We start from the raw sequence: 27,819 nt of genomic DNA, 5'->3' as shown, positions 1-27,819 counted from the left end.
CCTTAAGCGGCCTGGGTCAGGAAGCCGCTGGCGGGGCCGGAGCGCTGCTGCTTGAAGGCTGGACGGCAGACACTGGCCGGCGCGCACAGGTGGGATCTCCCGCCAGCGCTGAGCTGTCCGCTCCCACCGCGGGGCGGCTACCCCCTTCCAGCCTGGCGGTGACCCGGGCACCGGGACCTGGCTCTGACGTCCAGGCGACATTCCTGCCCCCAGCACCTCCGCGCGCGGGGGGGCGCACTGCCGCCCCCAGCACCCCCTCAGGGCGCCCTGGGGCCGGTGGCCACCTTGGGGCGCCTCTGCAGATTCCAGCGGGGGTTCGGCGTGCCGGACAGACGCCCCCGGGAGAAGAGCGCGCCGGCGGCTGGGGTGGGGCTCGGGGGCTTAGACGCGAGCTCGGGGACCTGGCGAGATGGGGGCGGTCGACGAGGCCGGCCGCCGGCGCGCGGGGCGGAGCTCCGCGACCGGCCCCGCAGGGCGGCGGGGGCTCGGGGGGCGGCGGGCGGCGGCGGGGGCTCGGGGGGCTGCGGGCGGCGGGCGGCGGCGGGCGGCGCGCGGCTCCTTTAAGCGGGGGCGGTGCGGGCGGGGGCCGGGCGCGAGCGGCGGTCGGCGCGGCGGCCGGGGCGGAGCCAGCGTGGAGCCGGTCCCCGACGCCCCAGGCCCCGCCTCGCGCGGGCGATGCCGAGCGGCGCGGCGGGCGGCGGGGCCGGCGGGGCGCGCAGAGGAGCGGGCCGCGGCGCGAGGGCGGCCGGAGCGCGGCCCCGCCATGGGCTTCCTGCACCAGCTGCAGCTGCTGCTCTGGAAGAACGTGACGCTGAAGCGCCGGAGCCCGGTGAGCCGCCCCGCGCGCCTCCGGGCCTGCCCTGAGCCGGAGGGCGCGCGCACGGGGGCCCGGCGGCGCGCTTTCCGCGCGCACGTGCGGCCGGGCGGGGCGCGCGCAGACCCCGGGAGGGCCCCCGGGGCGGAGGGCCCCAGCTCCCCTCCCTGCCGGGACCCCGCGCGCCCCTGCGGGCTCCGGCCTCCGGGAAGGGGACTCGGCCGTGCCCAGCCCGCCGCCCGCGGCCGCTGACATTCGCGGTGCGCGGCTGAGTCACGGGATGGGCGCCCCGCGCGGTGCGCTCTTCGGGTGAGCGGTTCGGGTCGGGGGCGAGCGGCCCCAGGACGCTGGTGTCTCATTACTAGGACGGAGGGCTGGCCTGGGAGACTCTCTCCAGCCCAGAAGGTCCTTAGTTTCTGGGCCCAGCTTCCTCTGGAGCCCCTGCAGGGACCCTGCCCTTTCCCTCCCTGCACCACCACCTCCCTGCCCTTGGACAGACACCTCTCCTCCTCCCCCCTGCCCTTCCCCCAAGTCTGCTAGCCCTTGCTCCTGCTCTCTCACGAACGGGAGTGTCCTTGCTGTGCCAGCACCGGCCAGTCTGCATCCCTGCACCCTTTTGTCCTCTGGAGCAGTCCTCCCTGAGGCTGATCCACCCTCCCATCTCCCCAACCCCAGCCCCCTCTGGGGGCCTGGTCCTGCTGATTGGAGCTGGGACCCCCAAGCACCCCAGCCCCCTGCCCTGTGTCTGGGGCAGCCAGGGTCCTGAGTGCACAGGACGCAGCAGCTGTCAGGGACAGAAGTCCTGGTGAGCGGCCAGCCTCAGGCCGTAGGTATGCCATCATACTGGCCCTCACTCAGCACCCCTGCCCTTCGAAAGGCAGGGGCCCCTCCTGTTGTGCCGCCTAGCCCACAGCAGCACAGGCACCAGAGAGGCCCCCGCCGCTCGGATTTCTGAATGGGCCCTGAGGATTTTCCACAAGGAGCCCAGAGCAGGCTGGGGTCCGGAGTGGGGGGCTTGAGGACAAAGCAGCCTCTCATCCTCACCCTCTCCCACCTGACTTGGAGTCTCCTGGGGCTGATGAGCTCCCACCAGGGACCCTCCTTGAGAAGGGCTCTGAAGTGCATAGTACGAACCCTGGGACCACAGACAGGGCAGGGTGGCCATCATCAGCATGGCCTGGCAGGGGTCCCCTGGGCACCTGAGCCTGGCGGGGAACCAGGGCTGAGTACACTCCCTGCCCACCTGCCCACGTGCGTGGGGCTGGCCAGCCCTGGGTCCCGTGGATCAGGCCTGCAGCCTCTGGTGCAGCTGTCCCTGCTTCAGATTTTGGGTTACTAGGGACAGCAGGACAGGGCTCAGAGGAGAAAGGGGAGCAGGATGTGGGCATGCATTAGCCCCAGGGTTCTTGGCAGTAAGGGCACCCGAAGGGCTGGAGGCAGAGGCTGGAATGATGGCCCCTGTAGCCACTGGGGATCTCAAGGCTCAGGGAAGGGAGCAGTGGCCTGTGGGGGACTGGCAAGCAGGTGGGAGGTGTCCGCGGCCCTCCAGCCAGGAGTGGCCCCCACCGCTAGGTTAGGCCTTCCCTAGAATCTTCCTCTGCCCCTGCCCAGGAGCACTACCAGGGGCTGGTCAGGCCACATGGAAGTCCTTAGCCTGAGGCCACAGCAAATCAAAAATTTTTCTTCCAGGGGGGCTAAGGCCTCTCTGGGCTTGTGCAAGAGGCTTGGGTGGGCCAGGTATCTGGCACACTCCTGTTGGCCCCCCACTTCCTAGGGAGGGTCTGGGGCTTCAGGGTCAGACCTGCGGGCTCAGCGAGCAGAGGTTTGCTCTTTATGCTGTGGGCTTCTCTGGAGGGTGGGGGCATTCCTGGAAAGCTTGGTTTGAAGGGTAGGAACCAAGGGCCTCTGTCCTGGGGCTTCTCCATCTGGGAGTGTCGCCTGTCCCCTCTTAGCCTGGGCTGCCATGGCCTCACCACTGGACAGAGTCAGGCCGTTCCCTCTTCAGCTCTCCTCTGTTCTCCCCTTGACACAGCCAGAGGTGGCTCAGGCCCAGAGGGGGCACCTAGGCCCGGGAACAGCATGGGGGCCCCAGGCTCATCTCAAGGGACCGGGGTTTGACTCCCTTGTGGGCCTGGTGGCACGCTCTAGTGGAGCTCCCAGGTGAGGCTGAACCTGTGCCCACTGTAACCAGATGCCCCTCTGGCCGCCCGCCCGCCCAGCAGGCCTCCCTCCTCCCAGCAGCTCCTGTGGCCGTTGCTATAGCAACGAGGAGGTAGCCCCGGCCTGCTGCTGCAGTTACACGGTGGAGGTGCCCAGTGGTGGGCGGGTGTGGGTGGGGCTGGTACCTTGGCCGTGACCCTGGCCACCTGCGATGCATGCAGCCACCCTGGCTCTGTGTACGTGTGTGTGGCACAGGTGCCTGTCCCCAGCCCTGCGGGTGCCCATGTTGCTTCCTTGGCTAGCCCTGGCCTGGCTTCTGGCTCGGGGAGGGGGTGGAGGCTGGCACGGACTGGGGCGGGTATGGGGTGCGGACCACAGTGGGGTGTTCCAGACCACAGAGCACTATTGTCAGAGCGGGTAAACAACCGAGGGAGCCCGGGCCCCGGGCCAGACGGCATGCCACCGGGGTGGGGGCCGTGGAGTCTGTTTTGCGGTGGGGGTGAGGATGAAGGAAACCTGGTCCTCTGAGAAGCACTGGTGGGGTGAGGGTCAAGATGCATCTTGGGGCTGAGCGGGGCACAGGCTCCCCCACAGAGCAGTGGGCCCGAGGTCCTCTTTCCACCTTCCCTGCCTGAGCTAGGAGAGGGGACAGGGTCACAGACAGAGAACTCCTTCCGTTTTCCAGGCAAGACACAGGGAAGCCGGGGCCTGGGGGCCTCTGACGTTCCTTTTCTACCCCAGCAGGCTCTGCCAGCGCTCTCCTTGGTGCCCAGCCAGGGGTGCCAGGAGCAGTCCCGGGAATAGAGGAGAGTTCTGGGGAACACAGGCAGGGCTGTTGAGCCCATTGGAGCCACGTGGGGTGAGGGAGAGGGGCAAGGCCAGAAGAAGGAACTTGGGGCTGTCATACTTCTGCGCAGGTTTTCCTGGAAGCTCAGAGGCCTGGGCCCGAGCCATGCCTCCGGTTATCCAGGCCTTGTCTTGTGGGGTGTGATGGCGCTGTCATAGTGAGGCGGGCTGGCCCTGCGGGAGTGTGGGAGCTGTAGCTGGCACCAAGACCACCTCTAAGATCCTAGCCACGAGAAGGTGGGGAAAGAGAAGCTGAGCTGGGCAGATTCATGGGTCCTAGTAGACCACAAGCTGGCTGGCTTGTCCCTGCTGGCGAATCCCCAGGGCACCAGAACTTGGGTTGGGTGTGCAAGAGGGCAGATTTGCTTGAGCCAGACAACACTCACGCCCTCACCCATCGAAAAGGATCTTGAAGAAAGGGGAGGCAAACTCTGTTGGCCCTGAAGGGCGTGGGTTGACCTTTTGTGGTCGCTGTGTGGGGCAGTGTGGGGTCCAGGCTGGGCGGGGCTGGCCCTGCCTGCCAGGAAGACATCGATCTGTCTGGGGAGAGGAGGGCTCGGGTCTGTCCTGTCCAGCTCCAGGCAGGTGGTGTGGGCCCTGGGCAGGTGGCCTGACTCAGCCCGCCCTTTCCAGTGGGTCTTGGCCTTTGAGATCTTCATTCCTCTGGTTCTCTTCTTCATCCTGCTGGGGCTTCGGCAGAAGAAACCGACCATCTCTGTGAAAGAAGGTGAGTGTCCCGGCGGGGGGGGGCAGAGGGTGGAGAGTGGGGGGGGGCCCAGGGCACAGCTGGGTGGGCAGGGTGGGGCAGGCAGTTCTCACTGTGTCCCTCGTGGTGTCCTGGGTGCACGTGACCCCACATGTGTCCCAGCTCCCGCACTGTCCTGGTGCGGTCCGTGCGCCTGCTCCCCTGTGTGGTCCCTGGCCGTGCCTCCTGGCCGGGCTGGAGGACGGGCCGGCCGGCTGTTCCTCACTGTTCTCCTCTGTTCTGTTTTGCCCCTCCCCCGCATGGTCTCTTGTCCTCCTCCTGGGCCTGCATGCAGTCTGTAAGTGAGCGAGCGGCCCTCCTGGTGCGGCCTGAGCGCGCCCTGCCCCCCGCTTGCATTAACAGCCTTTCCTGGCCTGGCCGGGTCCTGCCAAGCCCCTTGCCCACTGTCGGGGGTAGCTGGCACAAGGGGGTGGGGGGTGGGGGGTGCTGAAGGAGACCTGGACCACGGTGGCCCCCAGGTCAAGCTTCTGGGGGTGGGGGTGTCCATCTCTCTGTGGGGTCGCCTGGCCCCACCTTGCAGGGCTGGGGCTGGGTCACCTGGCTGCTCTCCCCTCAGACCCCCATGGGCTCCTGCGTTCTCCCTGCTAACCAACTGGCCAGAGAGGTCAGAGGTCACTGCCCAGTGGGGGCCCCATGTGCTCCCCTGGGCCCTGTGGGCAGTGCCACACCTGAATTCTTAGGGAAGGTGTCAGGCATTTTGGCCTTGGGTGGCCGAGGGAAGAGGGACACCCTGGGAGTTATGGGGGAGGGATGGCCAGACACCCTTTGACCTCTGACCTGCTGGGGTCATCTGCACCAGAACTCTTGGCCCTCTGCCCCCTGTCTGAAGCTGCTTTTCCTCCCGGACTTTGTCTAACTTTCTCTATTTGGCCTTCATCCCCCTCCCCTTTCTTGACTCCTTCCCTGGCCCTCTCCTGTCTCCGCCCCTCGCCCCTGGGCCCTCTCACCTGCCCCTCCCCCCCTCCCCCCGCAGCTTTCTACACGGCAGCGCCCCTCACCTCCGCGGGCCTCCTGCCTGTCATGCAGTCTCTGTGCCCAGACGGCCAGCGAGACGAGTTTGGGTTCCTGCAGTACGCCAACTCCACGTGAGTGCCCCCGTCCCCACCCCCTGTAGTACACCAACTCCACATGAGTGCCCCCGTCCCCGCCCCCCACAGAGGCCAGTGGGTGACCTCCGATGGCGGTGCAGGGTCACTCAGCTGCTGGAGAGCCTCAACCGTGTGGTGGAGGAGGGCAACCTGTTTGACCCGGCGCGGCCCAGCTTGGGCTCGGAGCTCGAGGCCCTGCGCCAGCACCTGGAGGCCCTCCGCTCTGGCCCGGACCCCTGGGAGAGCCACCTGGACAGACCTACAGGTATGCCCGGGGCAGCTCAGGCTGTGCCTCTGCTGGGGGGCTCGGGGCCCAGGCCGCCGTGTCAGCTGCGTTCAAATCCCAGCTTGGTCTCTCCTGGCCACGGGCCAGCGTCGGGGCGTCCGTCTGGGCTGTCGCTCTGGGTTCCTGGGGCATAGGAGCTCGGGCGGACCCCGCTGAGCTGCCCTCCCCATGTCCAAATCTGGTGCGGGCACCTGGGCTCTGCATCTATGCCGGGTTCCTTTACCCCGGGCCCAGCTTTCCCTCAGCACCGTCCTTCTGCCTGTCCAGTGTCGTCCTTCTCTCTGGGCTCGGTGGCCAGGGACCCACGGGAGCTCTGGCGTTTCCTGATGCAGAATCTGTCGCTCCCTAATAGCACAGCCCAGGCACTCCTGGCTGCCCGGGTGGACCTGCCGGAGGTGAGGAGGGGGCGAGCGTCTGCAGGGAGCACAGGTCTTCTCTTGGGACAGCTCCTGGCCCCGCGGTCCTCTCTGCCCTCCCCTGCTTATAGGAATGGAGAGCAAGGAGAGGGGCTATGGGGCTCTGGGACCCCATGGCCTGAGCCAAACCCCTCTCCCCTCCAGGTCCATCACCTGCTTTTTGGCCCTTCCCCTGCTCTGGATGTGGGGTCAGGACTCCCCAGGGGTCGGGAGCCCTGGAGCCGCCTGGGTAGCAATCCCCTATTCCAGATGGAGGTAAGAGGACCTGTTAGTGGGATGGGAACACACCGCCAGCCTCTGGTTGGGGGTTTCCACCTGAGAGGGTGAAGAAAGGGGCCCCCTTGATAATTGCGAGCTTCTTTTGGGGATGAGGTCGTTCCCTGGGAGTCTGTGGCTAGCATGGGGGTGGAAAGCAGGAGAGTGATGTGTGTCCACTCTCCCCACCCCCCGCCCATCACAGGCACCTGGGCTATCTCAGACCTGGCGCGGGCCAGGGTGGCAGGGGGAGACCCGAGGCCATCTTGGGCTAGGGCCTTGGTTCCCTCTTGGTTGAGGTTCCTTCCTGGCTGTCCCCCTGCACCCTACCCCCAGGAGCTGCTGTTGGACCCCGCCCTCCTGGAGCAACTGACGTGTGCGCAGGGCTCCGGGGAGCTGGGCCAGGTCCTCACTGTGCCCCAGGGTCAGCAGACTGCGCTGCAGAGCTACCGGGACGCCATCTGCAGTGGGCAGGCTCCTGCCCGTGCCCAGCGCTTTTCTAGGCTGGCTGCTGAGCTCCACAACCAGCTGGATGTGGCCAAGATTGCCCAGCAGGTGAGGGCCTGCCTGCTGGCCCCCAGGCCCATGGCCCTGGCTGGAGGAGATGCTGGGGCTCCTTGGGCCCATGGCTGCCAGGGCGTGTGCCTGTGGTTGGGTGTCCCATCCACCCCTAGTGAGCCATGCCCCATGTCCTCCCCCAGTCTGTTTCCCAGCCCCTAGCCAGTGCTCCCTGCACCCCACCTCCCCAGGCAGACTCTCCCTCAGCCTCTCTCATCCCGGCCTGTGTCCCGTGTCCTTCACCCGACCTCAGTCTCCCACCTTCTCATCAGCCCTGGCCGTGTTCCTTCCTGGGCCTGCATCTGCACACCTTCCCCCTTTCCCATCAGCTGGGCCTGGATGCCCCCAACGCCTCGGCTCCCCAGCAGCAGCCAGCACCCCCGCAGCGGCTGCAGGTGCTGCTGGAGGACCTGCTGGACGCCCAGAAAGTTCTGCAGGATGTGGACGTCCTCTCGGCCCTGGCCCTGCTGCTGCCCCAGGGCGCCTGTGCCCGACGTGCCCCGGGGCCCCCAGCCAGCGGCCCTGGAAGGACAGTGAACGGCACCGGGGCTGCAGGGGGCACGAGCTCCAACTCCTCTGCGGAGGAGGGCGCCCGGGCCGCGGCAACCCCCGCCTCCTCAGATGCGCTGCAGGGTCAGTGCTCCGCCTTCGTGCAGCTCTGGGCCGGCCTGCAGCCCATCCTGTGCGGCAACAACCGGTAGGTGGGCGGCCGGGAAAGCAGAGGGAGTGGGGCCTACCTCCGAGGCCAGGCTCTGAGCCCGCACACCCGGCTCCCACTCGGGATCCCGGCCCCACTCCCCGCCCCTCCCGATGCACCCCTCCCCCCCTGAGGTTCTGCCCCGCCCCCTCTGGAAGCCCCGCCTCCAGCCCCCGGCCGCCCCGCCCCTGACGTCCCGCCCCCCGCGCTAGCACCATCGAGCCAGAGGCGCTGCGGCGGGGCAACATGAGCTCCCTGGGCTTCACGAGCAAGGAGCAGCGGAACTTGGGGCTCCTCGTGCACCTTATGACCAGCAATCCCAAGATCCTGTATGCACCAGCGGGCTCCGAGGCGGACCGCGTCATCCTCAAGGTTCGCGAGTCTGGCACGTTGGGGGCCTTCTGTCTCCTTCTGGGGCAGTAGCTGAAGGAGCTGGGCAGGGGGCCTCTGGGACCCCTGTGCAGACTGGGGTCCGTAGAACTGTCCTGGGAGGGGCTGCAGAGCTTGAGCTCTGACTTGGCTGGGGGACAGGGACTGGAGGACTGACGGCGGGATGGCACGTTCAAGATGCAGGGGTACAGTGGGGCTGCTGTGGGGGTGCCCTGAGCTGGCTAGTTAGGTGCAGGGTTCTGACCTGGCTGGGAATGGCCAGGGCGGGCAGTGCTGGTTTGGATAGAGGAGGGCCACTTGCAGAGACCTCCCAGGGCAGCCTCCGGTGGGCCAGATTTGGGTGGGGCAGCTGGGTGGTCTGCCAGGGCCCATTCCAGGGGAGAAGTCCAGTCAGAGAGAAGTAGAAACTTGGGCTGGAAATGACCCAGGGAGGGGGGAGCCTGTGGAGGGGCTTCTAGGACGAGTGTGGGGGCGAGGAGGGCGGGTGTCAGGGCTGTTCAAGGGACACGTGGAGAAGGGCCCAGCAGAGGAGCTGGGAAGGCCCAGCGGGTGAACTGGGAAAGCTGGAAGCCAGGCTGCCCTGGGGGTGGGGCCTCGCCAGCACTCTGGGTGGTCTCAGGAAGGTGGGGAGGGGAGGGTTTCCAGCACCCAGGTGCAAGTCTGGCCAGAGCAGGAGTGGCTGTTGGCAAAGGACTGGCCTGGGGGGAGACAAAGGAGTGGAGGACCCCCTTGCTGGCTGGGCTTTTCCCGTGAGCCCCGTGACCCATTCCCTCACCCTCTGCAGGCCAACGAGACCTTTGCCTTTGTAGGCAACGTGACCCACTACGCCCAAGTGTGGCTCAACATCTCCGCGGAGATCCGCAGCTTCCTGGAGCAGGGCAGGCTGCAGCGGCACCTTCGTTGGCTGCAGGAGGTGCTGGGGGCGCTGGGCGGGGGCGGGGCCCCTCTGTGTCCCGGGCCACCCCCTGAGCCAGTCCTTCCCCACCCCAGTATGTGGCAGAGCTGCGGCTGCACCCCGAGGCCCTGAACCTGTCCCTGGAGGAGCTGCCGCCCGCCCTGCGTCAGGACAACTTCTCACTGCCCAATGGCTCGGCCCTCCTGCAGCAGCTGGACACCATTGACAACGCGGCCTGTGGCTGGATCCAGTTCATGTCGAAGGTGCGGTGGGCGAGCCACGCGGGCTCCGCTGGGCTGGTGCCCAGGGCTGGCTCCAACACTGCCCCTCCCCCCAGGTGAGTGTGGACATCTTCAAGGGTTTTCCCGACGAGGAGAGCATCGTCAACTATACCCTCAACCAGGCCTACCAGGACAATGTCACCGTGTTCGCCAGTGAGCTGGTCCCCCTGAGCCCTGCTCTTCTGCCTCTCCCCGCTCCAGCCGCAACCCCCAGTCTCTCTCCCACTTTACCTGCCCCCTGTGCCCAGTTCCCTTCTCCAGTTTCACCCCACCTTGGTCCCACCTCCTCCCTGGCCCCGCCCCTCGCTTCCCAGCCCTGCCCCCTCCACGCCCCGCCCCCTCCCTGCGGGTTGGGAGAGTGGGGGCCCTCCAACCCAAACCCTGCCGGCTCCCCAACCCTGGCCCCACCTCCTCCCTGGCCCCGCCCCTCCCCTAAGCCAATCCCGGCTCTGCTCTAGCCAGGACCCGCCCCTTTCTGTCCCCGCCCCCCCCAGCCAGCCGGGCTCTGTCCCTCCACCTGCTCCTCCTGTCCCCAGGCGTGATCTTCCAGACCCGCAAGGACGGCTCCCTGCCGCCCCACGTGCACTACAAGATCCGCCAAAACTCCAGCTTCACCGAGAAAACCAATGAGATCCGCCGGGCCTACTGGCGGCCGGGGCCCAACACCGGCGGCCGCTTTTACTTTCTATATGGCTTCGTCTGGATCCAGGGTGAGGCCCGCTCCTGAGCCCAAGGTGACGGGGAGGGCCCAGCGGCTGCCCGCCCCACGGCTGACCCCTTCTGCCCGCAGACATGATGGAGCGCGCCATCATCAACACCTTCGTGGGACACGACGTGGTGGAACCCGGCAACTATGTGCAGATGTTTCCCTACCCCTGCTACACGCGAGACGAGTGAGTGTGGGGGGAGGCTGCCCTCCCCCCCCTCAGGCTGAGCCCCTCCCCTCACGCCCCTGCCCCACCCCAGCTTCCTGTTTGTCATCGAGCATATGATGCCACTCTGCATGGTGATTTCCTGGGTCTACTCGGTGGCCATGACCATCCAGCACATTGTAGCAGAGAAGGAGCACCGGCTGAAGGAGGTGGGGGGCTGGGGGTGGGGGGACGGAGGTGGAGGGGGACAGAGGGATGGGGATGGGGGCAGAGGTGGAGGGGGACGGAGGGGTGGGGATGGGGGCAGAGGTCGGGGGACGGTGGGAGGGGTGGGGTTGGGGGCAGAGGTGGAGGGGGACGGAGGGAGGGGTGGGAGGCAGAGGTGGGGGGACGGAGGGAGGGGTGGGGGTGGGGGCAGAGGTGGAGGGTGACGGAGTGGTAGAGGCAGCTTAGTCCTTCCTGGTGTCCCTTCCCGTGGGCCGAGGCCTCCTGCCCCAGCCAGCTGCCCACCCACCGCAGGTGATGAAGACCATGGGACTGAACAACGCGGTGCACTGGGTGGCCTGGTTCATCACTGGCTTCGTACAGCTGTCCATCTCCGTGACGGCTCTCACGGCCATCCTCAAGTACGGCCAAGTGCTCATGCACAGCCACGTGTTCATCATCTGGCTCTTCCTGGCCGTCTATGCCGTGGCCACCATCATGTTCTGGTGAGCTCCGAGTGGCTGGCTGCAGGCCGGGAGGGAGCCGTGCTTGGGCCCTGGCAGAGTACCCCTCGCATCACCCAGGAGTCCAGACACACCCCTCTCAGAGCGGCTCTGTACCCTGGGGGGGCCTTCTGGGAGGGCTCGGGGCCCTGTGCTAAGGGTTGTATGTGGCTGATGGCCCGTGGTCTGCACTGCCCTAGCTTCTTGGTGTCCGTGCTGTACTCCAAGGCCAAGCTGGCCTCGGCCTGCGGCGGCATCATCTACTTCCTGAGCTACGTGCCCTACATGTATGTGGCCATCCGCGAGGAGGTGGCCCATGACAAGATTACTGCCTTTGAGAAGTGCATTGCGGTGAGGGTCACGGTTGGGCAGGGTGGGGGTGGGGTCTGGCCTCCTGCTCTCGCTGACAACCCCCTGCCCCATCCCCTCAGTCCCTGATGTCCACAACAGCCTTCGGCCTGGGCTCCAAGTACTTTGCGCTGTACGAGGTGGCCGGGGTGGGCATCCAGTGGCACACGTTCAGCCAGTCGCCCGTGGAAGGTGATGACTTCAACCTGCTCCTGGCTGTCACCATGCTGATGGTGGACGCCGCCGTCTATGGCGTGCTCACGTGGTACATTGAGGCTGTTCACCCAGGTACCCGCTAACTCTTTGTTGCCGGGAAGGAGAGCATGTGTGGCTCCCCAGGGGGGACAGTCACCCCAGGCCCCAGGTCAGCCCCTCTTCCACTCCCTGCCCCCCCCAGGCATGTACGGGCTGCCCCGGCCGTGGTACTTCCCACTGCAGAAGTCCTACTGGCTGGGCAGCGGGCGCGCGGAGGCCTGGGAGTGGAGCTGGCCGTGGGCGCATGCCCCCCGGCTCAGTGTCATGGAGGAGGACCAGGCCTGTGCTATGGAGACCCGGCGCTTGGGTGAGGCGGGTGCCGGGGTGCTGGCTGGGGCACTCTGGGGTCTTGGGGGCCCTGGGCAGCCTGAGCTGACCCCCTGCCCTGGTGCAGAGGAGATGCGGGGCATGGAGGAGGAGCCCACCCACCTGCCGCTGGTGGTCTGCGTGGACAAGCTCACCAAGGTCTACAAGAACGACAAGAAGCTGGCTCTTAACAGGTTGAGCTTGAACCTCTACGAGAACCAGGTGGTGTCCTTCCTGGGCCACAACGGGGCCGGCAAGACAACTACCATGTGAGCGTCGGGGCAGAGCCCTTACCAGGGCAGGCGGGTGGGCCCCCTGTGGGAGGCGGGGGTCCTGACCCTGCCTGCCCGCCCAGGTCCATCCTCACTGGCTTGTTCCCACCGACCTCGGGGTCGGCCACCATCTATGGGCACGACATCCGCACGGAGATGGACGAGATTCGCAAGAACCTGGGCATGTGTCCGCAGCACAACGTGCTCTTTGACCGGCTCACGGTGGAGGAGCACCTCTGGTTCTACTCGAGGCTCAAGAGCATGGCGCAGGAGGAGATCCGCAAGGAGATGGACAAGTGGGTGGGGGCAGGGAGGGGCCCAGGCCTGCGGGAACCCCAGCATCCCGGCCCCTAGGGCCCAGGCCCACATGCCCACTCCCACCCTGTCCCTGCCTCAGGATGATCGAGGACCTGGAGTTGTCCAATAAGCGGCACTCGCTGGTGCAGACGCTGTCGGGTGGCATGAAGCGTAAACTCTCCGTGGCCATTGCCTTCGTAGGCGGCTCGCGCGCCATCATCCTGGACGAGCCTACCGCAGGCGTGGACCCTTATGCACGCAGAGCCATCTGGGACCTCATCCTCAAGTACAAGCCGGGTGAGCAGGGCACGGGGCGGCCGTGGGCGGCCCCCATCTGGCCCTGCCCACCCCGGCGCCCTGACCCTGACCCTGGGCTCCCCCAGGCCGCACCATCCTGCTGTCCACCCACCACATGGATGAGGCCGACCTGCTCGGGGACCGCATCGCCATCATCTCCCACGGGAAGCTCAAGTGCTGTGGTTCCCCGCTCTTCCTCAAGGGAGCCTATGGGGATGGCTACCGCCTCACTCTGGTCAAGCGGCCTGCTGAGGCCGGGGACCCCCAAGGTCTGTGCAGATGCAGCCTGAGCCGGCTTGGGGCCCCGCCTACCCCAGGACCCCTTCTCCCAGCCCTGTGAGCTTCAGGGCTGGGCCCCTGCTGTTGCCCCGGCGAGCCTAGCATGCCTGGTCGGGCTTGGGGCTCCTTCTCACGTCCGCTCTTTTGTCCTGGCTGCGCCCCTGTAGAGAATTGTCCTCCTCCAGCCTCTGAGTGTGGCTCCTCTGTATTCCTTCTCTTCCTAGAGCCAGGACTGCCAGCCAGCCCCCCCGGCCGCACCCAGCTGAGCAGCTGCTCGGAGCCCCAGGTCTCCCAGTTCATCCGCAAGCACGTGGCCTCCTGTCTCCTGGTCTCCGACACGAGCACAGAGCTCTCCTACATCCTGCCTAGCGAGGCCGCCAAGAAGGGGGCCTTCGAGCGTCTCTTCCAGGTATGCGCAGCGGGCTCAGGGCCAGGGTCCCTTTCAGCTGTGGGGTGCAGCAGGCTCAGGGCCGGGGTCCCTTTCAGCTGTGGGGTGCAGCGGGCTCAGGGCCGGGGTCTCTTTCAGCTGTGGGGTGCAGCGGAATCAGGGGCAGGGCCTCTTCTAGCTGTATGCAGCGGGCTCGGGGCCGGGGGTGCCCCCGCTGGGTCCTGGGCCGCGCCGGGTCACACACAGCCCCTTGCAGCACCTGGAGCAGAGTCTGGATGCGCTGCACCTGAGCAGCTTCGGGCTGATGGACACCACGTTGGAGGAGGTGTTCCTCAAGGTGTCGGAGGAGGACCAGTCTCTGGAGAACAGTGAGGCCGGTGAGCAGTCCCAGAGCGGCCCCTCAGTCCTGCACACGCACCCCTACCCCCGGGGGCCTGACCTTGGGCCGGGCGGTTCACTCTTCCCCTGGCTCTGGGGTCCAAGGGCCCTGGGTGGGAACAAGATGCTACCAGTCTCAGCAGGGCTGGCTGGGGCTGAGGAGCCCGGACAGGGAGGCAGCCGTGGGACTGCGGGCTCCCCGGGGCAGGTGGGCGAGGATGGGGACTGAGCCCCGCTTCTCCCCGCCCTGGCCCCTCTGCGGCGGCAGACGTGAAGGAGTCCAGGAAAGACGCTCTCCCCGGGGCAGAGGGTCCGGCCTCGCTGGGGGAGGCGCGTGCTGGCGGCCTGGCCCGGTGCGCGGAGCTGGCGCAGTCCCAGGTATCCCTGCAGTCCACGTCCTCCGTGGGCTCTGCCCGTGGCGATGAGGGAGCCCCCTACGCGGACATCTATGGCGACTACCGCCCGCTCCTTGACAACCTACAGGACCCCGACAACGTCAGCCTGCAAGGTGGGGGGCGGCTGGGTGGGGTGGGCGGGGTCCCTGGGCCGGGGGGCCTCCCGCTCAGCCTCTGCTCCCCATGCAGGAGCGGAGGCAGAGGCCCTCGCGAGGGCCGGCCAGGGCAGCCGCAAGCTGGAGGGCTGGTGGCTGAAGGTGCGCCAGTTCCACGGGCTGCTGGTGAAGCGCTTCCACTGCGCTCGCCGAAACTCCAAGGCGCTGTCCTCCCAGATCCTGCTCCCCGCCTTCTTCGTCTGTGTGGCCATGACCGTGGCCCTCTCCGTCCCTGAGATCGGTAGGGCTGCTGGGCCAGGCAGGGGGACTCGGGGGCCAGCGTCCCTCTCTGGTGGGACTGTGATTCTTCCCCACTCCTGACCACCCGTGCTGGAACTGGGCCCTACATCCGAGCCCGCAGGCACTCTGTGGGCTTTGTCTGGGACTCATGCCTCCTCGGGACCCAGAACCCAAACCTGGACACTAAGAGTTTTGGGAAGGAGAAACCTAGGCCCAGGGGCCGCTGGTAGGCAGTCGGAGCGTGCTCAGGCTTGCCCGTGCACCCCTCCAGGTGACCTGCCCCCGCTGGTCCTGTCACCCTCCCAGTACCACAACTATACCCAGCCCCGCGGCAACTTCATCCCCTACGCCAACGAGGAGCGCCAGGAGGACCGGTGAGGCCACCCGCTGGGCAGCTGTGGTGGGCAAGGGCTGGCTGAGGGCGCAGAGATGGGCGGGCCTCTCCCCACCCAGACTCACACTGCGGGTTCCCCCAGATTGCGACTGTCGCCGGACGCCAGCCCCCAGCAGCTCGTGAGCACGTTCCGGCTGCCGTCGGGTGTGGGCGCCACCTGTGTGCTCAAGTCTCCGGCCAACGGCTCCCTGGGGCCCATGCTGAACCTGAGCAGCGGCGAGTCCCGCCTGCTGGCCGCGGCGTTCTTTGACAGCATGTGCCTAGAGTCCTTCTCACAGGGGCTGCCGCTGTCCAACTTCGTGCCTCCCCCGCCCTCCCCCGCTCCGTCTGACTCCCCTGTGTCCCCAGAGGAGGACCCGCTGCAGGCCTGGAATTCTTCGCTGCCCCCCACCTCTGGGCCAGGTATGGGTCCTCCCAGGCTGCGGGGGGCTGGGGGCTGGGGCGCGGCACAGGCCTGAGCTGACGCTGCCTGCTGCACCCACAGACAACTGGACGTCGGCGCCCTCCTTGCCACGCCTGGTGCGGGAGCCCATCCGCTGCACCTGTTCTGCACAGGGCACTGGCTTCTCCTGCCCGGGTGGTGTGGGTGGACATCCACCCCAGATGCGGGTGGTCACCGGAGACATCCTGACCGACGTCACCGGCCACAATGTCTCCGAGTACCTGCTCTTCACCTCCGACCGCTTCCGGCTACACCGGTGAGCGGGGTGGGGGCCGCCAGCCGGTTGTGGGCGAGGGGGTGGCCCACCCACTGCGTGTCGGGCCTCACCGCCCCTCCACCTGCCTGCCCAGGTATGGGGCCATCACCTTTGGCAACGTCCAGAAGTCCATCCCGGCGTCGTTCGGTGCCCGGGCCCCAGTCATGGTGCGGAAGATCGCTGTGCGCCGGGCAGCCCAGGTGAGCAGCGCAGCCCCAGGCCCTGTGGCGCCCAGCTCCAGCGCGAGGTGGGCAGGAGCCCACAGCGCTCTTAGGGCACTTCTGGGTCCCTCCAGGTTTTCTACAACAACAAGGGTTACCACAGCATGCCCACGTACCTCAACAGCCTCAACAATGCTATCCTGCGGGCCAACCTGCCCAAGAGCAAGGGCAACCCTGCGGCCTATGGTGAGCCGGCGGGGCGGGCGGGCCAGGGCAGGGTGGGGGTTGGGCAGGGCGGTGTGGAGCAGGTCCCTGAGGCTGCCTTCCCTTATGCCATAGGCATCACTGTCACCAACCACCCCATGAACAAGACGAGCGCCAGCCTCTCCCTGGATTACCTGTGTGTACGGGTCAGGGGCGGGGGTGCAGCTGTGGGACAGGGTGCCAGGCGGGGGCTGATGGCCGCCTTGCCCCCAGGCTGCAGGGCACGGACGTGGTCATTGCCATCTTCATCATCGTGGCCATGTCCTTCGTCCCAGCCAGCTTTGTGGTCTTCCTGGTGGCCGAGAAGTCCACCAAGGCAAAGCACCTGCAGTTTGTCAGTGGCTGTAACCCCGTCATCTACTGGCTCGCCAACTACGTGTGGGACATGGTGTGCCCCTCCCCGCGTGGCCAAGGGGGTTCCCGTCACCCCTAGACCCCTGCTATCCCATGACCCTGTCTGCTGCCAGGCCTACCACCTCTGGCCCCAGACCCCCAGCCCTGCCCTGGAGCCCCTCCCCCTGCCCTGAAGCCCCTCCCCCCTGCCCTGGAGCCCTCACCTGCCACTCTTCCTCTGGTAGCTTAACTACCTGGTCCCAGCCACCTGCTGCGTCATCATCCTGTTTGTGTTTGACTTGCCAGCGTACACGTCACCCACCAACTTCCCTGCCGTGCTCTCTCTCTTCCTGCTCTATGGGTAAGGGGGAGCAGGTGGGGTCGTGGGACTGGGGGTGGGGGCGGACCCTCTGGTTTGACCCCCTGCACCCACCCACCCACAGGTGGTCTATCACCCCCATCATGTACCCGGCCTCCTTCTGGTTCGAGGTACCCAGCTCAGCCTATGTGTTCCTCATTGTCATCAATCTCTTCATCGGCATCACAGCCACCGTGGCCACCTTCCTGCTGCAGCTCTTTGAGCATGACAAGGTGGGGCAGCGGAGGGGACACAGCTGAGCGGGGAGCACAGCGGGTGGTGGGACGGAGGGCACAGCGGGTGTGGGGCGGGGAGAGGGCCACAGAGGGCGACGGGGCACAGTGGGCGGCACTGTGACCCCCTGTGACTCTCCAGGACTTGAAGGTGGTCAACAGTTACCTGAAAAGCTGCTTCCTCATCTTTCCCAACTACAACCTGGGCCACGGGCTCATGGAGATGGCCTACAACGAGTACATCAACGAGTACTACGCCAAGATTGGTGAGCAGGGTGGGCGGGCTGCCGGCCGGGTCATGCCTGGCCCAGAGATGGGGACTTGCAGGCGTGGGTGGAGCCTCCAGGCACATGCCCTGAGCCAGCTGCCCCACAGGCCAGTTTGACAAGATGAAGTCCCCGTTCGAGTGGGACATTGTCACCAGGGGGCTGGTGGCCATGACAGTTGAAGGCTTTGTCGGCTTCTTCCTCACCATCATGTGCCAGTACAACTTCCTGCGGCAGCCACAGTGAGTCGGGGAGTGCCGGGAGATGGGGCCATAGCAAGTTGGGGAGCACTGGGCCATGGCACTGCTCACGCTGTCCCCGCAGGCGTATGCCAGTGTCCACCAAACCGGTGGAGGACGACGTGGACGTGGCCAGCGAGCGGCAGCGAGTGCTGCGGGGGGATGCTGACAATGACATGGTCAAGATCGAGAACCTGACCAAGGTGGGCCCTGGGGCTCGTGAGAGGGGCTGGGTTGGGTAAGCCCCAGTGGGGGCGGGGCCCAGGTGGAGGCGTGTTTCCTGGTGGGGAGGGCCCGGGTGGGGTGGAGCCTCGGTGGGGGCGTGTTTCCGGGCAGGGGCGGGGCCCAGGTGGGGGTGCGGCTCTGCGGGCTAGCCAGGTCTCTCGCTGCCTGCGCCAGGTGTACAAGTCGCGGAAGACCGGCCGCATCCTGGCCGTGGATCGCCTGTGCCTGGGCGTGCGTCCTGGCGAGTGCTTTGGCCTCCTGGGCGTGAACGGCGCCGGCAAGACCAGCACCTTCAAGATGCTGACCGGTGATGAGAGCACAACGGGGGGCGAGGCCTTTGTCAACGGGCACAGGTGCAGGCGGGCGCGCGCCTGGGCGGGTGGGGTGGCTGCGGCCGCCGGCGCTGACGGCTCGGTGTCCCCAGCGTGCTCAAGGAGCTGCTCCAGGTGCAGCAGAGTCTGGGGTACTGCCCGCAGTTCGACGCCCTGTTCGACGAGCTCACGGCCCGGGAGCACCTGCAGCTGTACACGCGGCTCCGCGGCATCCCCTGGAAGGACGAGGCGCGGGTGAGGGGCGCGCGTGCAGGGGAGGGGTCGACGGGAGGGGCGGGCCCTGATGTGAGTTCTCGCCCCCAGGTGGTGAAGTGGGCCCTGGAGAAGCTGGAGCTGAGCAAGTACGCGGATAAGCCCGCGGGCACCTACAGCGGCGGCAACAAGCGCAAGCTGTCCACGGCCATCGCCCTCATCGGGTACCCCGCCTTCATCTTCCTGGTGAGCCGGAGCGGGGGTCGGCACGCCCCTAGCCCTCTGGGGAGCCGGTGGGGGTGGGGGGCAGCGCGCGCAGCCGGCTGCAGCGGCTGAGCCTGGCGGCCCCCCAGGACGAGCCCACCACAGGCATGGACCCCAAGGCCCGGCGTTTCCTCTGGAACCTCATTCTGGACCTCATCAAGACGGGGCGCTCCGTGGTGCTGACATCGCACAGGTGTGTCCCCGCCCCCGCCCTCCCCCGCCCACTGCCCCGCCCCGTGTGCGGCGCCGCCCCGCCAGCCTGTGCCTCTGCCCGCAGCATGGAGGAGTGCGAGGCGCTGTGCACGCGTCTGGCCATCATGGTGAACGGGCGCCTGCGCTGTCTGGGCAGCATCCAGCACCTGAAGAACAGGTGAGCCGAACCTGTGGCCGCTGCGTGGGGGTGGCGGGACGTGGAGTGTGTGACGGGGCGTCGGGGACACAACCCGTGGCGGCGGGGGGCCCGGCTGCGTGGGGCCCGGTGCTCGGGGCCATAGGCCTGTCCCGCAGGTTTGGAGACGGCTACATGATCACCGTAAGGACCAAAAGCAGCCAGAACGTGAAGGACGTGGTGCGGTTCTTCAACCGGAACTTTCCGGAGGCGGTGCTCAAGGTGGGCGGGGTCCCAGGGGTGGGGCTCGGGGGCCTGCTGAGCGGCCTCTGACCCCGCGTCCCCCCAGGAGCGTCACCACACGAAGGTGCAGTACCAGCTCCAGTCGGAGCACATCTCGCTGGCTCAGGTGTTCAGCAAGATGGAGCAGGTGGTGGGCGTGCTGGGCATTGAGGACTACTCCGTCAGCCAGACCACGCTGGACAATGTGAGTGCCGGGGGAGGGGGGGGCAGGGGCCAGGACCCGGCCACTGGCTCACCACCACCCCCGCCGGCCAGGTGTTTGTGAACTTTGCCAAGAAGCAGAGTGACAACCTGGAGCAGCAGGAGACTGAGCCGCCCTCCGCCCTGCGGTCGCCCCTGGGCCGTCTGCTCAGCCTCTTCCGGCCGCGGCCCGCCCCCACGGAGTTAAGGGCCCTGGTGGCCGATGAGCCCGAGGACCTGGACACGGAGGACGAGGGCCTCATCAGCTTCGAGGAGGAGCGGGTGAGCCATGTGGCGAGAGGTCTCGGGCTCGGCCTGAGGAGTGGTGTGAGGGAGGGTCACCTGGGGACGTTTGGGGTCCTGAGCTCCAGGGCACAGAGGGAGCTGTCTGAGACTGAGGGCTAGGGGCGGACACAGGAGACCGAGGCACAGGCACATACAGACTCACGGCAGACCCTGTGGCTGCCTGGGAACCTTGCAGGATTTCAGGGACAGGCAGAGCAGGGTAGCAAGGAGCAGAGCCCAGGGCCGGGAGAGAGCAGGAAACGCGGCAGCCGCCAGACTCTGCGGACAGAGACGACAGGAGGCTTTGCCACTGAGGATTCCAGGGAGACGGAGGAGGGGTGCCCCGTTCCAGGCCCGGGGTGGGGGTTTGTGGACACTTCCCCAAGTCCAGCTTGCCTGCTCTCTGTCCACCAGGCCCAGCTCTCCTTCAATACAGACACACTCTGCTGACCGCCAGGTGCTGGCTCAAGGACATGCTGTGGGGACAGAAGTCAGGCGGTGGCCGAGGCCCCACCCCAGTGCCCACCCCACTGGGCCCCACCCCAGTGCCCGCCCACAGGGCCCTGGAATGGGAGGTCCAGGACCAAGGGCTTCCTGCCCCCTCCAGCCCCTCACCTGTCCTCAGTCCTGCCTGAGGCCACTGCGCTGCCCTCCCCTGATTGTGCCAAAGGTCGGCCTGGCCCTGGGCTACGCACACCCTCACCCTGCTCTGCCTTAAAGCCTTGGGGTCTGGCTGGCCCCTAGTCCCTGCCCCTGTCCAGCTCTGCCCGCCACCCCTCGGACCACTGGGGTGACACAGGCCACCAGGTACCAGCAGACTCTGCTCACCAGGCCTGATGTCCTGAATGGGCTTTGCTCTGACCCCAGGACTGATGGGCTGGTCTGGGGCTGAGGCCGGGACTGGGTTGGTCCCGTCCCCAGGGTCTTATTTATTTTGCTTTAGGAAGGGGCTTCCTCCTCTTGCTGTCCTGCACGGCAGCCCCCACCTGAGGGAAGCCGTGGGCGTGGGCCAGGGAGGGGATGACTCCGGGTGGCAGGCCGGGCGGCAGGAATGGAGAAGCTGGCCCCACTGGCCAACAAGGGCCGGATCCCCTCCCCATCCCCTCCAGCTGCCACTGCTCTCCCACCCAGCTTGGCCCCCCGCACACCCACCCACCCGGGAGCCGGACCTGTACATAGCGCACAGATGTTTGTTTTAAAATAAATAAAAAAGCCCATGCAGGCCTACACGTGTGGAGCGGGGTGTTGGGGTGAAGATGGGCCCCCCGATGCAAGCTTATGGTGTGTGCCTCACAGGCACGGATGCCATGTCCCCAAGCACTGAGGCCAGGGTAACGGGAAGGTGGCTAGATCAGCCTGGAGGAGGACAAGGGGCCCGCATCCCTCTGAACAGCAGCTGGAACCGGGAGACTTCGGAGGCAGGGGCTGTCCCTCACTCCCCTCCCCTGCCCCACCCATACAGCCTACATCCCCTGCCAGGAGCCAGGTCCTGAGTGGGTTTCTTTGTGCCTTGTTGCCGACTGGGCGGGCGTGCTCTCCGTGCCGCCTTCTCCCTTCCCCAGAGCCCAGGGCCCACTTTGGGCCCACAGGCTGGCAGCGTTGCTGGGCTGTGTCAGTCTCATCCGGGATGGGGTGCTTGCAGGAGGTGACCTCTAGGCTGGGAGTCCAGGAGGGAACATGTGCGAAGTTTGGGGGCAGTGTGGAGGCTCCCAGGAACAGGGTGGGGGTAGGGGGCTCGGGCCCGGCACCAGTGGAGCCTGGAGACTGGCCACAAGGAAGGGTCCTAGAATCTGTTCCTCAAGCTTGGCCATGGTCAGTGTCCCCGCTGAGCGTGGAGCCCTAAGTGGGACTTGATTCCACCACCCTGAGATCGTGACCTGAGCACCCGAGCAGAAACCCAGAGCCGGAAGCTTAGCCCACTGAGCACGCAGATACCCCCAAATGGTAGTTTTCTGATTATTCATCCTTTCCATGCTTATTAGCTGACATTTTCTTCAAACGTCTTCCCTTTTAGAAATACATCACTGTGGATTCACGAGTTTTTTAAAAATCAACATGCCATTCATTGCTGTCATCTTAAAGATTTTTCTTTTAGGATTTTATTTATTTGTGTTAGAGCACGAGCAAGGGGCAGAGGGAGAGGGAGAAGCAGACCCCCTGCGGAGCAGGGAGCTCAACGTGGGGTTGATCCTCCATCCCAGGATCCTGGGATCATGACCTGAGCCAAAGGCAGAGGCTTCACTGACTGAGCCCCCCAAGCGCCCCATAAAGATTTTTTATTGTGGGAAAATACACTTAATATTTACTGTTTTAATCTCATGTAAGAGTCCGATTCTGTTGCTGTCATTTTTACACACAAACTACCCAGATTCAGCCAGTGGGAACCCCTCCATGGTGGCTTCTGTGTCCTTTTGACCTGCCCAGGACATTTAATTTGGAGACTTCTCCATTACAATGTCCAGGTCTGCGCTGTGTCTCCCTGCCCCACATCTGGATTCGTCTGTTTTCCGAGGAGCCCATTCCCCGGGCGGAATGGTATTGGACTCCCGTCCGCACTCCGGGTGGGCTCCCTTGGCTCTCTCAGGGGGCAGAGCCAGGAAACACCTGTCCACGCTCCCGCCAGGACCCCACTGCCGTCCCAGGGCCCCCTCCCTGTCCCCCTGCAAGTCTGTGTCTCCTTTCGGAACAGATGGCTGAAACGATGGGAAGGGCCGGCAGCCAGGGGCCTCAGGAGAAGAGCGTTGCCGCTGTGTGGATGAGGCCCAGGCCGGCAGCTCCTGGGGGCCGGGGAGCTGGGGCCGCTCCTGGGGCCGCAAGGAAGGGAAGGGCGTGAGAAGCACACCCCAGACCTGCGGGCCCTCTAGGGACTGCTCTGTGGATGCAGGGCTGCAGGGTGGCAGGGAGGTTTGCTTGGGGCCCCAGTGTAGCTTTTGGGCCAGTTAAGGTTGGTGACTGTGAGCTTCTGGTCTCATTGACTTAAAAACCTGGCTTGTGAAGTCACAGTAGGAAATCCAAACATGCTTGAGGACATCCTCTTGGCTTTTCGCAGAAGACTGGGAGCAGACCCTGACGGACATGTACTGACAGCTGGCTCGGCTTGCTCTGTTGCTGGTCTTGGGCTACGGTGGCTGTGACTTACCACACTGGGCCTGTAAAATGGCAGGAGCATGTTCCCTCACCGTTGGGAGGCCCGAGGTGCCCGATCAAGGTGTGGGCAGGGCTGATTCCCTCTGAGGCTGTGGGTGAGGGTCTGGTCCACGCTCTCCCAGCTGCCGGTGGTTTGCCGACAAACCTCTGTATTCCTGGCTTTGTCTACCACCCTGATCTCTGTCTCCGTCCTCACATGGCAGCCCCCCCACCGTGTGTGTCTGCGCCCAAATCTCCCGTTTACAAGGACACAGTCTGATTCGGGTAGGGCCCCTCCTGACGACCTCATTCCAACATGAAGACTTCTGTAAAGGCTCTGTGTCCTAACGTCACATTCTGAGGTGCTGGGGGCTAGGACTTCCACCGTGAAGGTCAGGGGCACAATTCAGCCACAATGCCACCCAACCTGAGACCAGAGAGTCTCCCTTCCTCTGTCCTCCCCTGTGAACCTACCACGACTCTCCCACAGATGGTGGGCTGGGGGGGGGGGGCTTGCCACCCAGGGGATGGCATGGATCTGTTTATTTAATTTTATTTTTTTAAAAGATTTTATTTACTGGGACGCCTGGGTGGCTCAGTTGGTTGGACGACTGCCTTCGGCTCAGGTCATGATCCTGGAGTCCCGAGATCGAGTCCCGCATCGGGCTCCCAGCTCCACGGGGAGTCTGCTTCTCTCTCTGACCTTCTCCTCGCTCATGCTCTCTCTCACTGTCTCTCTCTCAAAGAAATAAATAAAATCTTTAAAAAAAAAAAAGATTTTATTTACTTATTTGACAGAGATGACAGGTAGGCAGAGAGGCAGGCAGAGAGAGAGGAGGAAGCAGGCTCCCCGCTGAGCAGAGAGCCCGATGTGGGACTCGATCCCAGGACCCTGAGATCATGACCTGAGCCGAAGGCAGAGGCTTAACCCACTGAGCCACTCAGGCACCCCGCTTGGATCTGTTTATATGTCCCAAGTGCATTTACAGGGACACTTATGGGCTGATTCCCGGGGGGCTGAGCCGTCTGGACAGTTTTGCCAGCCAACGGGCGGCCCGAGCAATGCGTGCTCACACCCTCGCTCTGCACACCTGCCCACTGCAGCCCTGAACCCAGGCTTGTCCTACTTTGTCTCTTGAAATAAGTGTGCAGTGAGACGCACTCCCACACATCCTGTGTTGGTAGATCTTTTCTCTGAACCACCTGGTCACTGGTCCGTTTCACGACTGTTTCTACAGATGCCTAAGGGTATTTTTATACGCACAGAAATACCCACGGGAAGGCTGGTGAGCACCTGCGGCCGTGGGGGGAGCACCTGCGGCCGTCGGGGGTCTTGGGCCCTTCCCTGGGGCTGTGGCGCGTGCCCCGGGGAAGCTGATGAGCAGGCCGACAGCAGAAATACTGGTGCCCCGGAAGGGAGCCAGTGCCCAGCTCGTCTGCAGGGTCAGCACCAGGCTGCGTCTGGGAGCCCTGAACCCCGCGGGGTCCCGGAGAGGCCCTGGGGGAGGAGCCAAAGGGGCGGGCAGATCCCCAGCTCCGCCGCCTGTGGGCGGAGCCCTCGCAGGCCCCTCCCTCGGGACACGCCCCCTACTGCGTCGAGGGCGGGCCTGATTGGGCGCAGCAGGTTCGGGGTGTGCGCACCCAACGTGTCCTCGTGGGTTCCTTCCAGCCAACGGCAAGGGCAGTAGGGAGGTTGTGGCTTCTAAACCTCCTGGTGCTTCTTTTGAAAAGTTAAGGGGAAGAGCTGGGGTGCCGGGGTGGCTCAGTCGCTTGGGTGTCTGCCTTTGGCTCCTGTCGTGGCCCCCGGGTCCTGGGATTGAGCCCCGGGTAGGACTCCCTGCTCAGTGGGGAGCTTGCTTCTCCCTCTTCCTCTGCTGCTCCCCCTGCTTGTGCTCGCGCTCTGTCAAATAAATAAAATCTTGAAGAAGAAGAAAGGAGGAGGAGGAAGGGCAGGGGGAGGGGGAGGAGGAAAGCCTGCCTGGAACCCCACTGGGAGGGCAGGTGTGGGGTTGGCTGACCTGGGACACCTGAGCAGGCCCGCAGCTCTCCTGGAATGTGGGCTGGCCTGGGGGGCGGGGCTCTGCCAGACCCAACCCAGTGATGGGAGGGGCGTCCCTTTCCGGGAGGTAGGCAGACTGGGAAACTGAGGCTGGGGCCCGGCTGTTCATTTATTTCTCCGACGCGCTCCCCAGCTTTCTGAGGGAAGCCCGGCAGACAACAGGATGGCTGCGGAGTTCACGGCAGGAGTGAGTCTGATCCCGAGCGCCCTCCTCCCAGACTGGCACCTTCTCTCCCTGCCTCTGAGGCCGTGGCCACCGCCTCCATCCCACACAACCCTGTGCACTCAGCACCCCAGTCACACCCTCATGCTTGGACACGAGCACCAACCACCTGCATGGGTGACTCGTCAGGGCGGGCCCTGGATGGGGGAGGGCGGGGCACACCAGGAGTCTTAAAGGACTCTCCAGGCCCCCACCCCTGCCCTGCTGTCGCCAGCGCCTCTGCTGCCCCTGCTGCTGCTGCTCCCAGCAATGGCGGAGACTGCCAAGCTCCAGCTGTTTGTCAAGGTGCCCCTGGGCCGGGAGGGCAGCCTCTGGGATGAGTGTGCTCTGCAGGGGGCTCTGCTTTCTGGGGCAGGCAGAGGGTCTGCACCCTCTCCCTGGGAGTGGGCTCTCGTAGCTCTACAGAGACTTAGAAAGAGGGACCAGGACGGGGGGGGGGGGGAGCCCAGTGAGCTGTCCCCAAGGGCATGGGGGCGCCAACTCCCAGCCTTAGCTCCTGGACCCAGCCCAACCCTTCTGGAGAAAAAGCCCCTTGGTGGGGAGGTAACGATCAGACCTCTGGAGGCCAGGCCCACGTGGAGCTTGAGGTCAGTGCAGTGGGAGGGGTCTGGGCCAGCTGAGCCCCAGATGCTCACATCACTGCCCGGATCTGTGGATTCCTGTACAGGGGCTGCCAGAGCCTGGCCTCCTCCCCACTGTCGGGGTAGGGGACAGGCCTACCGGCCTACAGCCAGTGTCCAGTTTGGCAGGTGAATCACTCAGAAAACAGCTCACTCGGCCCACCCCACCCCTGTGACCCGCCTGCAGGGCCAGAGCCCCAGGTGCTGAAGATAAGGGTGGAGGGGCTGAGCTCCAGAGCTCGGGTCCCACCCCCGGGTCCCCGTGCCCCTTGCCACCTCCCAGGACCCAGTCAAGGGCTCTCAGCCACCACTTGTCCAGGCTGTGCCTAACCAAGCTGGAGCCCCGGATCATTCCAGGCTCTTGGCGGTGGGAGGCAGGGCCCTCTCTGGCGGAATTCTTAGGTCTGCTCTCTGCCCCGCTCCTCTGCCGCCCGCGCCCCAGGCCAGCGAAGACGGCGGGAGCGTGGGACCCGGTCCTTCTTGGCCGCGGCCCTTCATGCTCCTGCTTCTCAAGGGCGTGCCCTTCACCCTGACCGCCGTGGACACTCGCAGGTGGGCCCCCGCCTCCACGGGGGCCGCTCCCTGGTCTCTGGCCCTCCTGACCACCACTTCTCCCGCTGCCTCATGCCAACAGGTCCCTGGATGTGCTTAAGGACTTTGCCCCTGGCTCGCAGCTGCCCATCCTTCTCTACGACGGCGACGCCAAAACAGACACACTGCAGATCGAGGAGTTTCTGGAGGAGACGTTGGGGCCCCCTGAGTGAGGCCTCCCGGCCTGGGGGGGGGGGTACAGGGCCCCACAAGGAGAAGCCCAGGAAGAACACCGCGGCTCTCGCGGGGAAGGGGGTGTAGCATGAGGGTCTGACCAGAGGTCCCCTACTTCCCCGTAGATTCCCCAGCCTGGCGCCCCGCTATGGGGAGTCCTCCACAGCGGGCAACGACGTCTTTCACAGGTTCTCGGCCTTCATCAAGAACCCGGTGCCCACGCAGGACGATGGTGAGGCGGCTCTGGAGGCCCGGCGAGGGTGGAGGGGTTGGCCCAGGCCCGGGCCTCACTGTGCCCCACCCCCCAGCCCTGTACCAGATGCTGCTGCGAGCGCTCACCAGGCTGGACCGCTACCTGCGCACGCCCCTGGGGCACGAGCGCGCGCGGGAACCCCAGCTCCGCGAGTCGCGCCGCCGCTTCCTGGACGGCGACGAGCTCACGCTGGCTGACTGCAGCCTGCTGCCCAAGCTGCACATCGTGGACGTGAGTGACCGCGCGGGGCGCGGGGCGCGGGGCGCGCGCTCCACAAGGCCCTGACCTCGTTGCGCCCCTCGCCCGCAGACGGTGTGCACGCACTTCCGCCGAGCGCCCATACCGGCCGAGCTGTGCGGCGTCCGCCGCTACCTGGACAGCGCGCGGCAAGTGAAGGAGTTCAAGTACACGTGTCCATCCAGCGCTGAGATCCTTGCGGCCTACCGGATGGCCGTGCGCCCCCGCTAACCCCTCCCCCGCCGTCTCCAGCCACCACCTGCCCCCTCTCCTACAGCCCCATAAAGGCACCTGTGCCCCAGGGAACATGTCCTGACCTCTGAGGGACCAGAGGGCCCTCCATTTCTGCCACCCCCAAACCCCCACCACGATCCCACAGCTCCACCTGATAGCCCAGAACGACAGGGGCAGAGAACCCAGTGGGTGGTTCTGCCCAGCCCTCCACTCACCCTATCAGGGGTGGCGGGGGACTGGATTGGGCTCCCAAACCAGTCAGGCGGGTGGGGTAGCAGGATGGCCAAGGAGGGTGGGGACCAGGAGCCCAGCCTGGGCACCTAGGGGCTCCAGGTCAGTGGGTGGGGCCAGCCCACATTCCTCAGCCCTGCCCCAGGGAGCAGGTGCCCCCCCCACCGGACTTCCACAGGGGCCAGTGTGCATGCAGTGTGGGATACCCGAGGCTGGTCCCCGTCGGGTGGGGTCTGGGAGAAGTGTGTGCCTGGAGTAGTTGGCAACCGGGATCCAGTCTTGAGGAGCCCTGCCTTGCCTTCCAGGCCCTTGGCTCCTATGCAGACCAGGCAGGGGCAGCTGGGTGAGCCCAGAACTAGGGACCCCTGCCCCTCC

General features: G+C 65.9%; 2 protein-coding genes across 3 annotated transcripts; both read left to right on the top strand.

Annotated features, from left to right (window-relative positions):
* Nucleotides 1-662: 662 nt before the first annotated feature.
* On the top strand, nt 663-20,940 carry ABCA2 (ATP binding cassette subfamily A member 2). 2 transcript variants are annotated; one of them, XM_047700129.1, is made up of 49 exons: nt 663-829; nt 4,454-4,547; nt 4,861-4,863; nt 5,560-5,671; nt 5,776-5,939; nt 6,228-6,355; nt 6,521-6,631; nt 6,968-7,186; nt 7,519-7,886; nt 8,099-8,258; nt 9,061-9,189; nt 9,267-9,434; nt 9,509-9,605; nt 9,989-10,162; nt 10,243-10,345; nt 10,419-10,533; nt 10,844-11,034; nt 11,232-11,382; nt 11,463-11,667; nt 11,777-11,941; nt 12,029-12,209; nt 12,296-12,508; nt 12,610-12,806; nt 12,893-13,075; nt 13,310-13,494; nt 13,730-13,850; nt 14,120-14,359; nt 14,436-14,642; nt 14,913-15,015; nt 15,118-15,437; nt 15,520-15,733; nt 15,828-15,933; nt 16,029-16,140; nt 16,234-16,294; nt 16,372-16,546; nt 16,737-16,852; nt 16,935-17,082; nt 17,225-17,348; nt 17,458-17,590; nt 17,673-17,790; nt 17,987-18,165; nt 18,237-18,378; nt 18,448-18,582; nt 18,690-18,793; nt 18,878-18,970; nt 19,108-19,210; nt 19,278-19,415; nt 19,487-19,693; nt 20,111-20,940. In XM_047700129.1, the coding sequence occupies exons 1-49, from the start codon at nt 764-766 to the stop codon at nt 20,144-20,146; spliced, it is 7,317 nt and encodes a 2,438-aa protein (XP_047556085.1). In that variant the 5' UTR covers nt 663-763; the 3' UTR covers nt 20,147-20,940. The 2 variants fall into 2 exon arrangements, with proteins under 2 accessions (XP_047556085.1, XP_047556086.1); XM_047700130.1 differs by lacking the exon at nt 4,861-4,863.
* A 4,271-nt stretch (nt 20,941-25,211) lies between these two features.
* Nucleotides 25,212-27,806, top strand: CLIC3 (chloride intracellular channel 3). Its single transcript, XM_047700788.1, has 6 exons — nt 25,212-25,389; nt 26,167-26,276; nt 26,359-26,484; nt 26,615-26,721; nt 26,798-26,973; nt 27,052-27,806. The coding sequence occupies exons 1-6, from the start codon at nt 25,354-25,356 to the stop codon at nt 27,208-27,210; spliced, it is 714 nt and encodes a 237-aa protein (XP_047556744.1). The 5' UTR covers nt 25,212-25,353; the 3' UTR covers nt 27,211-27,806.
* Nucleotides 27,807-27,819: the final 13 nt, after the last annotated feature.

This window comes from Lutra lutra, chromosome 13, assembly GCF_902655055.1.
Source record: "Lutra lutra chromosome 13, mLutLut1.2, whole genome shotgun sequence".
Classification (NCBI taxonomy): Eukaryota; Metazoa; Chordata; class Mammalia; order Carnivora; family Mustelidae; genus Lutra; species Lutra lutra.
This window is presented reverse-complemented; position numbering and strand designations above follow the sequence as displayed.

Coding starts and splice junctions, on each gene's coding strand:
- CLIC3 (XM_047700788.1), top strand. CDS start 25,354: ATGGCGGAGACTGCCAAGCTCCAGCTGTTTGTCAAG. Junction 26,277..26,358: donor ACCGCCGTGGACACTCGCAG/GTGGGCCCCCGC, acceptor TCATGCCAACAG/GTCCCTGGATGTGCTTAAGG. Junction 26,974..27,051: donor CCAAGCTGCACATCGTGGAC/GTGAGTGACCGC, acceptor CCTCGCCCGCAG/ACGGTGTGCACGCACTTCCG.
- ABCA2 (XM_047700129.1), top strand. CDS start 764: ATGGGCTTCCTGCACCAGCTGCAGCTGCTGCTCTGGAAGAACGTGACG. Junction 12,807..12,892: donor CATCCTCAAGTACAAGCCGG/GTGAGCAGGGCA, acceptor GGGCTCCCCCAG/GCCGCACCATCCTGCTGTCC. Junction 16,141..16,233: donor GGGCAACCCTGCGGCCTATG/GTGAGCCGGCGG, acceptor CTTATGCCATAG/GCATCACTGTCACCAACCAC.